Source organism: Rhopalosiphum padi, chromosome 3 (assembly GCF_020882245.1).
Source record: "Rhopalosiphum padi isolate XX-2018 chromosome 3, ASM2088224v1, whole genome shotgun sequence".
In the NCBI taxonomy this organism is placed as follows: Eukaryota; Metazoa; Arthropoda; class Insecta; order Hemiptera; family Aphididae; genus Rhopalosiphum; species Rhopalosiphum padi.
Genome location: NC_083599.1, coordinates 34,836,936 through 34,851,923, shown reverse-complemented (window position 1 = coordinate 34,851,923; position 14,988 = coordinate 34,836,936). Strand labels below are relative to the sequence as shown.

Sequence of the window (14,988 nt, the reverse complement as noted above, 5' to 3'; positions counted from 1 at the left end):
TCACTGAAATAACTGATTGAAATTTTTACTTCAACACAATATGTTATACATTTAAAAAAAATATATCAACTGCTTAGCAATTTGAAATTTCCAAAATAGTTTGTATTGTTACGAGACCATGACTAAATTAAATTAAAATGTACGACATAGGTCCTAGATGTTCAAAAAGGCGCTCGTATGACGAATGTGTCTTAAACTCTTAAGCATCTCAAATTATTTCAAAAATCAGGATTTAGCATGGCAAAAGGCTAAGGATACTTAAAAACTTGTAAATCTATTCTCAATAAAAGAGCTCCAAACAAAGTTCCACTACTCCTCGAGGCTCGAGAACCCGACGCTACCTGTACGGAAATATTTAATCTGATCGCCGCCTTATCGTGTTACAGGCTCGCGGACTAATGCCGCCACCTCCGTCGATGACGCCACAACAACAGATCTATTCTTCGGACATTGTCGGCGGTTCTCCTTCGGCCGGCGTCGTGTACCCAAACCTGATGTGCCCAACGCCGCCACCGCCACCGTCGCAGCTGTTACTCCATCAGCACTACCAGCAACAGCAATTGCAGCAGCAACAGCAACTACAGCAACAGCAGCCCGCGGCCGCATTGCACCACCTCCGGCACAACGGCGGTGGACCTCAGCACGTGCAATACGTGCAGGTCGACCACCAGAACCAGTTTGCCAGCCACCCACACCAGCACCACCATCTGCACCATCATCCCCTGCCGCCACCGCACTACCAGCCGGTCCCGCAGGCCCGTACCATGACCCTTGGCCGGTACCACAACAACCACAAACACGGTCACAACCAACAGCAAGACCGGTCTGCCGAGATACCGCTGTTGTTGGCCGCCCAACCTGGGCTCCAACACCATCATCAGCTCCACCAGCGCGAGAGCACGGTATAAACACACGCTCGTCGACATAATATTATATAGTACCTCCCACACGATACTGACCATTAAATTTATTTATTTTTTACGATTATAGATTATATTATTACGATTATTGATATTTGCATTATTTTTCCATTTTGCATCGTGTTTTTTTTTCTATTCCGCATGACAAAAAATCCAGTCCGTATTATAATATTATTCTTTTATTTTTAACAGTTAAGAACAGCTGTAGAACCTCTTTTAAAAAAAAAAAAAAAAAAAAAACTAATCGACAATAAAAACCGGAACTATTACCGGAAAACCCAAAAGTTGGATTGGAATGCATGACACTCTATCGTCGTCATTGACGTCTGAGTTGTACCACCAAACACCGCTTACACCGTTTTTTTCTATTCAGACAGTTTATGTCTAACCTAACCTAACCTAACCTATCTAGTTTCTCGTTCATCGTGACGTTAAGTCGTTTGCTCGTGACTCGTTCGGATTACAACTATAAAATTTACAGTGATCTAGTTCATTTTTATTAATCCTAACCGATTTTTTTATACTTCTTTCACGTTCTATCTCCGTAACGGACATAACGTTTTTACTCGTCAAACTTTTTAATCAACTCGAAACCGACCACAGTTTATCGCCATTAATTTTTTTTTTAAATCATGCCTAAAATACGGACTGGGTTTAAAAGATGAATGTACCGCAACGCATAATATACAGCTTATTCATATATTCATACGTTATCATCACAACTGATTAAGTATATAATATACATTTTAATATTTTTACACTCGCGTATTGTATGTGAATACAACGAAAGCACTTTAAACGCATTTAGTGTAATCCGTTAAAATGCACACGATTTAATTCCGCGTTAATATTATGATACGATAATTGCAGCTATAATAGTACTTATTATAATATGACTGTGTCATATCACACGGACCACGAATAATTTTTAACGAACTGTACATTTTAAACTATTTAAACATGACCCTAGTCTATATGTAATTATTATTATTTATTTATTATTAATATTATAATGACTATTTTTTTTCTTTTTTTTTTACATTAAACTAAAAACGCTTACTATATTTTAATATAATAACGTTCGTAGACCATAACGTTGTGCCGATAGCTTTTATATTTTATTTATTTGTTTTGTTTGTAAGCTGCATGCATTTTATAATTTATAATTTTGTCATTAACACGTCATACAAAATGTACGCTCCTCCTAATAATTATTGTACTATATTATAATATAGTAGTTCCTATATTACGTTATAATAATATTATATGGGAAATACATTTTGCATTTTCGATTATATTTAAGTACATAATATTACATAATATATTATAATTATGGAAAGACTGTAAGAAAGTATTTTGATTTAACGCGCAAATTTAACAATATTTTAGTTTATTATAATTTTATTTTTATTTTATTTTTTTTTTAAACATTTGTTATATAATTGCGTTATGTATGATATAATTTAATGTTTGGAAATCAACTAATAAAGCGTACTTTCGACTCACTTTCATAAAATTATGATTTTGTTCATTCTATGTATTTTTTTTTCTGTTTAAAAACTTTTGAGTGTTTAAATTATTGCACGTGTTTAAAATAGTTTTTCACTCCGCATGAATTTTTTATCACCCTTGAGTTTTTATCGCCTGTAGAAATAAAATAGAGTATTGTGTTTTGTTTTGCACCACTTTTAAAATATAAGGTATGATATCTTCACCCCATCACCCGCTTCTTTTCGAATTCTGCTCAAAACAATCAAATATAGTGTAGGTAACCGGTGACTAATAAATATTTAATTTCTAAATATTATATTATATTGTTTTCAACAATTGTAGTATAAATGTATATTAATTATTTACCATGGGATATATTTACTGTGTGCAAAATTGGAATTTTTTTTCTCTGCGATTAAAGCGATTACTACGATAATAATATCATCCACTGAGGTATTTTAACTTAGTAATAATTTTATTCCTACACATACTTTAACAGTAGTGGATGTGTTTTAATGCAATAACATAATACTTCGAGCAATAAAACAATAAACACAAATCGCGCGAAAATATTTATAAAAAAAAAGTTCGGTTGAATATTCGCATACATTATGGAATAAACCCTATATAATCCCAAGAGTGTATAAACTCTTTCAGCTTTAAATCAACATTATTTTGGCACATTTCATTATTTGTGAAAACACATTTATAAAAATTCGTCGTTTGCGCAAAGTGTTATTTATTTTTTTTATTTTTTTGTCAAAATAATAAATATATTTTGAACGTATATGGAGATTTTAGATTTAGAATCTCGAATGGTAATGCAAATATTATACCTATAGTGAGTTATTAATAATAGTTTTTTGTATGTAAATAATAAATATTGCTTTATGGATTATAATATTTTATTTTCAAAGTCTAACATTTGCAACAAATGTGGAAATTTTATAATTAGGTCTTATGAAACTTATAAATTAATATTTTAAATCAGTATTTATCCAAAATTAAATAGTATTGATGGTGGAGAATTTCAAACAAATAAAACCAATACAAATATAATAATATATCGTTTAATCATTGGATAATATTAAAATATAATTGACTGATAACGAAAAAAATTTCTAAATTTCTACGAACAATTTAATAGTTAAATGTTGATATAAATTTGGCAGATCATTACATTAATTAATTCACTAATAATGGTAGTGGCATGATGACACGGTAATAGCTAAGCATTAGTTAGCATAGTAAATTGAATTTAAAACCCGAAAATTATGTATATCATCAATATTAAAATAGAACAAAGCAACTTTTTCGACCAAAATATCTGTAAGAAAACCATTTCTTGGCTTTAGGGGGTCTCTCTCTACACGTCAGTCAATATTTAACTGTAAAGCAAAAAAAGTGATACAACATCAATAAAAATAAATAAATAAAAACAGAACTCTGAGAATCTATGTCACATACCGAATAGATTTTAGTCAAACGATTATCAAATGATTAAATTATAAAATAGTGGTGATGTAGGTATATAATTATCCCTCCACCCGATTCAACGTGTTATTAAAACTAAATCGTTTTTCCAATCGACCCTGGACTTCGTATTTTCACCGAAAAGGGAGATATTTTATCCGTCGCCTATTCAATATCGATCTCAACGCAAGCGATCTCGCCAACATCTGCGTCGTAGTAATCGTTTCTGAGTAAATATTTTAGCGAACCATCTGTTTTGAAAACTCAAAACCTTGTACCGTACCGATAGTCCTAAAAAAAATCACGTCTCAGACAAAAACTGTGCAGGCTTGTTATTTGCCCACAAATTATAATAATATATTCTATAATATAGTGAATGACGCGTTGCGGTAGATTGCGGTAAAAAACATTTAATAAATAAATAGTTAATAACCGAAAGACTATTATGTCAGTATCTCTATGACGTTACGTACCATAATATCGGGATCAAATATACTGCTGCATAATATCCACGACGATAGATAAGTGATTAGGGTCGGGTTAGGACGGTTTTTCCGTGATTTATTAAATTATCATAATACGTTTATTATTAACGGACAATTATATCTCTCTTTCTCGCCCGTTGGAGATTTAATTGATAGCCTTCCACTTTTAATAAATTAAATATTGTGTGTATATGTGTGTGTGTGTTTGTTCGTAGTTGTTTCTGCCGATAGTAAAGCAGCTTATTATAGTTATTGACCGTATGTCCTATATTTGTTCTAGCGGCGGTGATGTGGCATGGACCAATTGCGCCTAACATAAAATTTTTGTTTAGGCTCAGTATACCAATTGCGTTACTTATATTTTAGGGTCAGTGTATCAATTTCGCACCTTATATTTTAGGGTCAGTATACCAATATTGCGCTCGTATAAAACTTACTAAAATGCTTGAAAATTAAAACTTATTTATTGATCAATTTATTACTGGTTAAAGTGACTAGGTATATAATATATTTTATAACTAGGGCTCGGAACCCTAACCTGTTTGATGTGGCGCACTTTAATAATCTATATATAGGGCATAGGCTGCACGTGTAAACTAGAAAACGTAATATTTACTGGGGAGATTAACAGGAAAGAATTTTTAAAAATCAGTGTACTATTAATACTCACAAAAAATCGGTTAGTGTTTACATTTTATTATATAATAATTATAACTAACTAATAAATTTTCCTTAGATAGTGTAAAATGTATAGAGCGCAACTGGTCTATCAACCCTAAAATTTGTAGAGAGCAATTGGTATATAAAATGGTACATTTAGGCGCAATTGGTAAACTGCCTGGTGTGTTTATCGTACCTACAATAAACCACGCCGAGCAACAAATTTTTCCATGACAAATTTTCAGAGATGATGCATGAATGATTAATCTCGATTATCTTGGTTATCCTAAGCACAGACGAATACAACTTAAATAGAGATAAAATTCCAACAATAACAAGTTATAAGAAACCATGTATTACATTTTCAAACCTCGAGTATGAATATTATATAGGTATTAAAAATGTTATGAATTCTACAAAATGATTTGCAACTCTTAACGATTTTGACGAACAAAATGAATCACTATAAAAAACTTATAAAAAATATATTGTAAAAATAAATTTTTAAAATCGCTTAATTTTTATATGGACCATTTATGCGGATTGTCAAATTATATTTTCAAAAATGTTTGATCAAATTTTTTTATTACTGAAATTTATGTCAAACTTTATTATACACAGCTTAAAAATAATCAAAATATTTTTTAAATCCTATCATTTGTAGAAAACTATAATATAAATAATTTTCGAGTATCTATCTAATATCCATTCGTTCTTTAGTTGTAACGAAAAAAAACAAAATGGATTTTTTCGGATACTAGTTTTGCATAAAAGTACCAAGACAATTTTACAAATCATCCAGTTTAAAATCGAAGCAAGCATTTTTATTACCCCAAAATATAATAACAGACAAAAAACGAAAACACACATCATTGTAAAATCAATACATTCAATGCTCCACTCAGCATCTAAAAGGTCTGTGCACAGAAAGCTTTTATACTCCTATATGAGTGTTTTATTGTTACCGCAGTTACCAGTGTAGTGAATAATCCTCATGGTTAGATTAATTGTAACGATAATAAACTGACAGTAAGGCACAAATACAATGGCTTTACAGTATACGTAACTGCAGTACATCGCAATATTGAGATATAATTATGGTGATTTAATTAATATTATGCTCATTATTGCAAAATCGTGCGTTACATTATAATTTAATCATTTAGGCTTAGCCACATAGACCGTATCGTAGTACGCACATCATATTATATAGGTATAATACGTGCATGCAATACACTACCTACCCAGAGAACTCGGTTTGTCCGATAGAAATTTACCGTGCCCGAAAATATTGTCGTCCACCCCTCACGGCTGCCCGTTTTGCTTGACGTTAAATCGACGACCGTTTACCTCATCTTATCATATAATATAACGTTTACAACTTACATAAGTGTATGCGTAATGACTCGGTAATATCGATGTACACAACTGACTTTTCGATGTGTGTTGTTGTGTGTGTGCAGACCGACTTGACGGTGGACCAGCAGCTGCAGCAGAGGGGCGCTGGCGTACCAGTTTTCGGCAAACCGCCGCCGTCGACTGCGCCATCGCAACAGCAGCAACAGCAGCAGATCATCGCAGCCACGCGGTTCTGACAGACGGACTTCGAGCCGATTCCCGAGGACGATTTGGTCATGTTGTGAACTCGTCCCCCAGACAACCTCCACCGCGATACGACGACGACCACAACTGCAACTGACCGTATATTAAACGCATAGTATACGGACCGCGGACATTCGGCAAATACGCCTGACGTATTTTAAAAAATAATAATAAAAATGCTCGGGGGATGAACGAAAAAAAAAATGTTTTAAATTTTTCTCAAATTGTTTGATATTATTATTATTATTATTATGTTTTCTACTGTTGTTGTTGTTCGATTTTCGTAACACGTCTCGCGCGCCGCTTTCAATCATACAATAATATAACAAACCGTTCCGATCGTGACGACAATATTATACTATAATAATATAATCATTACCCGTACCGCGATCTAAATATAACGCTTAACCCGAACATTACCTATAAGTGTACCTTAACTGTATGCCTGCGGTTCCATTCCGCGGTGACGCGCGATCGCCGGCTAATTTTCCGAAAAACCGAATCGCCTTCGATGTCCCCCCCCCACCCCCGCCGAACGGTCTCTGTAAGATATAGTTAGGGCAGCATAATATCGTAATAATAATAATGTGGACACTCGACGCCCCTACCCTCTCCGTCACACGACCCCCTCGCCACCGACCAATCGTCACGGATGAAAAACGTCATGTCGTGACGCCGCCGGCGGTGGATCCGCGTATCTGCGTATACGGTCGTTATAAATTTTTCGGGGACACGATAATTAATCACGGAAAACCATCTCAAAGTATAATAAATCCCGAAACTATATACGGGACATCTGTTTCGTCGCTCCCGAAAACTCTTACGGGCACACTCAAAACATCATTATAAAAGTTTCACCGTTGTAATATAATATATTACATTGTGTACGCGCGCGCGCTCGAGGTAAATTAACGACAGTTAATTTTTTTTTTTTTTTTTTACAAACAAAAACGCGCAAAATGTCAGCCCAATGTCGTCGAAATTTCTCAACTTAATGGTTTTTCTTTTTTCTTTTCCTTTTCGGCGTAGGCGAATTACCACCACCAGGACGCGGCAGCCGAGCCCGCCGAGTCGTCCGATATTGTAATATTTTTTTATAATATACAATCGGCTCTGCCGGCTCGCGATGACGTTTAACGACGTGCCCGTGTATATATTACGAACAATTATAATATTATGATGTAATAGTCGCGATGCCGACGAGTTTTGCACGACGTTCGGGAGTGCGCCGCCGACGGTGCGGTGACGGAGTTGTTATTTTTTCATTTCATCTATCGAGACAATCCATAATATTATGATATATATACATCTCACACAATCCAAATCACGCTTTCGTTTTGTTTCCACTCGATTTACGTGTTTTCAATATACACTCACCGGTGTACCTGTACCTCATACGTACCTATATTTTATCCGCCCGCGCCCGCATACCCAGCCTAACCCGTTCAATTATTTCCACATAGAACACGTCGTGTTTTAACGAATTTTAATATTGTGTTTTTATAATATTAACGATAACGTGTACCACGAATGTTGTATAAAATTAATTTGTTCCTTACCGTTCGATGCTCAAGAGTCACTCAATCGACGTAAATGGACACAATGTTTTATGTGTTGTTTATGAAATTGAGAGTTTTTTTCTGTTTTTTTTTTTCTGTTTGTTTGTTTGTTTTAAGTGTAAACTGTATGAATTTGAGATTGTAAATATTATAATATGTTGTAAATTAAAACAGCTTGTGTGGTCACGATGATTTTGTAGACTCATAATCATTGTCTTTGTAATATTGAACCATTTTAATCATATTATATATTATTATTATTATTGAATATTATAATTATATACCTATTATTATGTTTGACTTGTGTTACCTCTGAGATAATTTTCGTTAAGTTTTAAAGTAAAAAACAAAAAAAAACTCATTATAATATGTTACTGCGTACACTACATTATGATATACTGTGCTTTTGTCGTACTTATATAATAGTTGTTATATATGTGTCTATTACGTGTATTGATACGCAACTTGTAATGTAAAATATTTATCTGTTATTTTAAGATAGGTAAATGTATGTATAACAAAACACTTCCACGATTACAGATTCCCGTCAATTTACGTCAAGATAATATATATATATTGTAATTAAATAATAATAGCTAAGAAAAAAACTGTATCGTATAGCCGACATTTAACCACTCGACTCTGAAAATGTATCGTCGCGTGCATAGCTATAATGTTATATATTAAAAATGTCCTTCGCTCGTTTATGGTTTTCCATAAATCGTAGGGACAACGAATCGACAAGCCGTATAAAAATGTAAAAATGTAGAATTAAATGTTTACTGTGTTAACTCAACTAGTTACTTGTAAAAAAAAAAAAAAGTTTCCTTAAAGGAAAACACGGAACGCGTTGGAATGTTTAAGTGAACGATAATAATCAAATTGATGCCGGGCGGCTAATTATAAAGTGTTTATTCTCTGTAAATAAATTAGCATTATAATATTATTATTATTATAATACGTTATTAATTTATGTATTTTAATTTTTAATGTATGTTTTCTTATTTATGTTAATTTATAAGAGGGCTTTAATATTATGGTTTTCTTGCTGTTTCGATTTTTTTTTTTATATATAAATATTATATATTATATACATAAATTGCAATAATAATATGTTGTTTGGACTTCAATCATATAGACGTGAACAAAACTTTTCTATAGATGTATAATTGCACCGTTATTCGTCTTAATACCGTTACAAACTGTTTACTTAGTATACAAAACATTTCATATTATTTTCTAATATTATGTTTCCAACGTAAACAATAACGTTTATTGTTCATATTTTAACATTATCCGCAGCGTTTCCGTTTTTAATTCAGATTTCAGCATAATATTATATATTTTTTTTAAAAATTCAACTACTTAAAAAATATGTGTTAAAGACAAAACGATTAAAATTAACGCACCTTATTAAATTGTATTATTAACACGTACCTACATAATACTACGACGATTTCTTTTTACCATTCTAAAGTAAATAGTTCTAAATTGTTTTACAGTGCTAAAACGAAAGATTCGTATTCAATTATAGTAGCTATTCGTATTCTGACAAATCATAGAAATCTTTTTTCGAGTAAAGTCACTCATAGGAAATACCATTTCATGCATATAATAATATTACATCACACCCTTTAAATTTTAAATGTAGTTTTCATAATAAATGTTCGCTAGCCATACGGATTATTACATTTATCGTCACGTGTGTAATTATATTGCAGTATATTGTATCGTAAGGTGTTTATAATATTATGTGTTGTAAATATAATATATTATTTATAAGATAGTGTTATTGCAACTCAAAGTTTATAAAATGACCTTAATTGATATATTATTATATAATTTTAAAAATAAATATAAACAAAACGTGAAATTAGTCCAAATGCATTATAATATTAATATTATATATTGTGATTTGTGTAGATGTCTATAAATGTAAGTTATATATTTCATTGTATTTTGAACGTTTTGTCGGTATATTTTATTATTTGAAAAAAATGATACATATAGGTAGCACCTAATATTATTACTGTTTTATTATTATTTTTAATATTAATTTTATTTTCCATTATTATAATATTATAAAAGTCTATTGTTTATTAATTTCAACTAGTATGTAATTAGATTCTATTAGAATTATAGGTACAAGTAATAATATATACTATTAAAGAAACGTTTTAATAATATTTCAAAAAGATGTGTTTATTTGATTTAAACTAGTGCTTGATGGTACACTTAGATTGTCGTTATTTGCACATAGTGTTTAGAAAACGTTCAAGACAATCGATTTATTACTAGGTATATGTACAGATATTGAGTAAAACAAAAAATAGTAAATTAAAACGAGACTGAAAGGATAGTCAGTCGTAATAAGTTATCACTTATCATACGTACATCGTATTTACGCATATCTCCACTCATCGCGATTTAAATATTATATTGGCACTTTTTTTCTTTCTATTGGTCAATAATCTAGTCACCGCCCATCGGTGTAATTGTTTGAAACAGTGCTCTAGACTTCGGTTGACTGCCTCTTTAATTAAATCACTGCACCGCATAATATGATATGGTAATTACTTGATTTTACTTATTATCGAAATGTCTATATACGTACAAAAGAATATGGAAAAAGGACTTTTTTTTTTAGTCTTGATCGTTATGAATCGTTGATTATCTACAGTCTACACCGTCGCGCGGCTGATGACTCTTGGCGATTCGTCTATGTAATTTTTATTATTTTTACTATGCGTTTCTATCTTATTATATATGATATACCATTCATTCCGGATGCTGTTATGACGACAAATTTCTCCCATCGATTCCAATATTGTCATTTTCCGTGACATGTCCTGATATAACTAGTGGACAGCGTAGAGTCAATTTTTTTAATTAAAGTAGAGTCAAATGAGTTAAATTAATAAGTTTAAATTAACATATATTTTAATCTATTAACTCGTTAATGCCCAGCCTAGATTATTTCTTTCAAATACGCTTTTAGTTATATATTATAAGTGTGGCCTTATTGCTCATCCAAAATACGGGTATTGCTGACAGTATTTATTAAGTCACCTCGATCACGAACAGATTCCACGTAAATCGCTCTGGATTTACTATTTTTATTTTTTGTAAAGGAACATAAAAAACTGAAACTTAATAATCTATTAATCTGTATACTATCTTCGATAGCCCACAAATATATACTTAATATACGTTCGGATATAGGGATCAAAATGATCGCTTCGTTTCATTTCGCATAAATTGATTCGATTGTAAACTATTGTAATAAATACGAATTAAATATGCAATTTTTGGTCATTGAGTAATTTGAACTAGAATTTTGAAATATTATGTAACGTAAATCATCGATAATTTTACAAATTAAGGATACATTTATATCATACATTAAAGCTTATAATTTAATTTAATATTTTTATGAATACTAAATGTTTAAGAAAATAACAGATATTATACTTTTTCATAATCTAGAATCAATTATAAGGACGATAATTAATTTTTTATTGAAATGTGGTCCGTGAACTCTACTTATTTCGTCATCATCTACATTAACTTGAGAGTGACTTATTAAAATAATAGTGATTATTCGAGTAAAGAGTTTTTGAAACTTTGAAAGCAGTATTACACCTCGTATCGTTTAAAATTTAAATTTCTATACAGTTATATTTTATTACATATCATTATTTTTAAGTTAAATTAAACATGGTTTCCAACGTAACTTATTAAATTTCTTATTAATAAACAATATAGTACCGACACATATTTTAATAATTTAATTAAATTTATTGTTTTAAATAGCAAATTCAATTTTAATTTTATTAGTTTTAAAATGTGTTCAATACAGAAAGAGAAATGTTGTACTGTGTCGGCCTGTGATCTAAATACTTCAATTAACACACGAGAAGAGTCGGTGAAAGATCTTACTAAAAAAGTAGATTGTGATAAGGAGAAGACCGCACCCGAAATCGGACAGTATTACAAATGCTGTACTTTATCGCCAGTTGCACCGACTCCTTTAATCAATATCGATTGTTGTCAAAAAACGAAACCTTGCGTTAGCCATTTTTGCACAGCAGTACAAGGCGAATGTAATAATTATGAATTGACACCGTACGGGAAAGACTTCGTTTGTAAAACAGGAAGATTAGTGAGTAAACGTTTAAAAAAAAATGATTTTTTTCATAAAATTTAGATGTGTAAAAATAAATTGAAATGACTCATTAATATAAATTATAACTGAGTAACTAATAATTAAAATTTTATCGACTATAAAATAATATAAACCATAGCTTTGTTATTACTTATAGTTATTACCGACAGCAATATGATATTAATCTGATATTTTATGAATTAACTGCAATAATGTTAGCAAAGTTTAGTTATCTCATTAATTGTTAGAAAAGATTATAACAACAGATAAAACCTACATTATATAACTGTACAATATAGAAACGCGATTTTTTTTTAGATTCAAAAATGTTTATGTGTTAAGTTCAACGGCCTACAAGACACGTGTAAACATTCTGGCTGCTGTACTAAAATAGGCTGCATGAAACCTCTTTTTCCGAATTGCCCACCGGCGCGTCAATGGAAAAATGACTATATCTGCACAAAGAAGAAACCCATTCGATGTTGTTTAAATGAATAAATAAAATTAAAACAAATAAATATGAATTATAATACTTGATGATCATATTAATAAAAATATTTACAAACAGCACGAAAAAATAAGTAGGTACTTAGGTGACTTTTGATGATTATAATATATATATATATAGTTATATAGGCTAGTGGAGACCTCGCAAATATTTTTGAAACATTTTTAATAACCATAGTTTCGCTTTTTGGTCAACCCTTTAACCGTTTTGATGTAGTAACTAGTATCTAGGTATAGCCTATCGGATATTAGCGGAGGCTTTATTATATTATATTTAATGTATGTATTATGCATTGTATATATTATTATTAGTGTACAAGCATTACACTCTGGATTTGATGTACTTATTGGATTCATTTATTTAATTCAAGCGTGTGATGGTGTGTATTGTATAAAATTATATCGATTAAAATCTATTTATATATTATGTAAAAAACAATGGTTTTATTTGGGCTCTATGGATTCAAAAACAATTGGAACGTTTTCAATAAAAGTTATATCAATAGATTCCACGAGACGAAAGGCGAAGAGCGCGGGGGATTGCTTAAAGTTTATTTTTTCAACTCATTTAGTTTGAACTAAGAGTCGGTTCATGAAAATCGATTATATTTTTGTTTATTTAAATGGTTGCCATTGGTCGCAAATCATTCTATTATAATTAGTAGAAATAGGTATAGAATATAAAAATGTTTACAAATTAATATATTTTAAGAACAACTTAAAATCAAACATTTAATCATAATACTCATAAGATATTAACACAATAATTTATTATAATGACAACTGTGATTTTTTTTTATTAACTATTACGGGCATATTTTTGATATAAAGACATAATCACAACGGTATAATATTTACGTTAGATTTTAAGCATTAGTTGAATGTCTCAAGTTTTTTGTGTTTACATTAAAAAAAAAATGTGCCCAGAAATCAGAACCAGAAGTAAAAAATCGTAATATAGATCATTTTAATTGTGTACCTATATATGGCTATATATTATATATTTTAGTTGAAGCAAAACAAAAACAGATAGAAAGATAGATTGTTGTTTACTTTGACGAATCAGGCAATACGGTTCAAAAAGGGCATACAAGTATGTATAATTGTATAAGTATAATAGTAATATATTCGTATTATAAACTTTATATTAGGTCAGACATTACAACGTAACCTTTGCTCTGACCAAACACATCATACATAGATACTTGCGTATTTTATATAGTACTATCTATGCAAATACTATCCAAACATAAATCTGACTGTTTGAAGATACATCAGCATATTTACATTGTTAATTTGTTTTATGTTTATTAGTGATAAGTGATAACCATTAATATAGTTTTAATGAGATAACAATAAGTAGAATTCAGTTTATATTGGGTACCTATTATATTATCAACAACAATTATGCTAATTACTAATTAATAAATTTATGACGTGCCGCTTACTAAACTGTTAGGTATACATAAAAATTATATTATAGTACAATTATTATCAATTTCAAACATCGATCAGATCACCGGCCAGTACACTACGTGCCATTATTGTATAGCATATAATATATTATATATATACACACTTCAGACTTCACTTAAATTTACTGCTTCAAATAATAACATATTATAAGACGGTGAAGTGACCTCAGGTACTTGCACTACACTTGTAACATAGTTTTCTCTGTGAAACAACTATCACAACTTTCTAGCCGTCGAAATTAAGCAGATTTTTAATTCACGAATTTTGGAACTCGAAGGCAGCATTCGATCCGCGGACCAGAGCGAAAACTTGTTTTTCTTCGTTTTTAAGGACAAAATAGTAACACGCCCAGCTATATCAAAGATAATACACAAAAAATAGATTTAGGGCAGTTAGAATTTCGGGACAACAACCAATTTTGTCAAATAAACAACCGAACAAATTTAATAATATTTTATAATAATAAAAAGACACGCGCTATAACCACTCGGGGCAGAACAGGTTTTTAACACGTTTATGAGCATTAAAAACATATTGCATAGATAATAAAATAGAAGCATTTTCGACCATGAAAATAGAAGGACCCACACCCCACACCTGATACCAAATCTCATCGGAAACCTATCTACGACGAGTCACTACAGTTACAC

General features: G+C 30.9%; 2 protein-coding genes across 2 annotated transcripts in view; both read left to right on the top strand.

The window, feature by feature from the left end:
• The window catches only part of LOC132924052 (nephrin-like), a 433,787-nt gene extending 423,526 nt beyond the window's left edge, over positions 1–10,261 (top strand). The window contains exons 14-15 of the mRNA XM_060988125.1: positions 387–902; positions 6,493–10,261. Of these exons, the coding sequence (XP_060844108.1) occupies positions 387–902; positions 6,493–6,624 (648 nt within the window). The 3' untranslated portion in view covers positions 6,625–10,261. The remainder of the gene's footprint in view (positions 1–386; positions 903–6,492) is intronic.
• Positions 10,262–12,034: 1,773 nt separating this feature from the next.
• Positions 12,035–12,853, top strand: LOC132925009 (uncharacterized). Its single transcript, XM_060989443.1, has 2 exons — positions 12,035–12,352; positions 12,674–12,853. Exons 1-2 carry the CDS (start codon positions 12,035–12,037, stop codon positions 12,851–12,853), a joined length of 498 nt encoding a protein of 165 aa, XP_060845426.1.
• The last annotated feature ends 2,135 nt before the right edge of the window (positions 12,854–14,988 follow it).

What these genes read in the sequence shown, in the direction of transcription:
- LOC132925009 (XM_060989443.1), top strand. Translation starts at nt 12,035, where the DNA reads ATGTGTTCAATACAGAAAGAGAAATGTTGTACTGTGTCGGCCTGTGAT. An exon ending in TTTGTAAAACAGGAAGATTA is followed by an intron (nt 12,353 to 12,673) that starts GTGAGTAAACGT and finishes ATTTTTTTTTAG; the next exon opens with ATTCAAAAATGTTTATGTGT.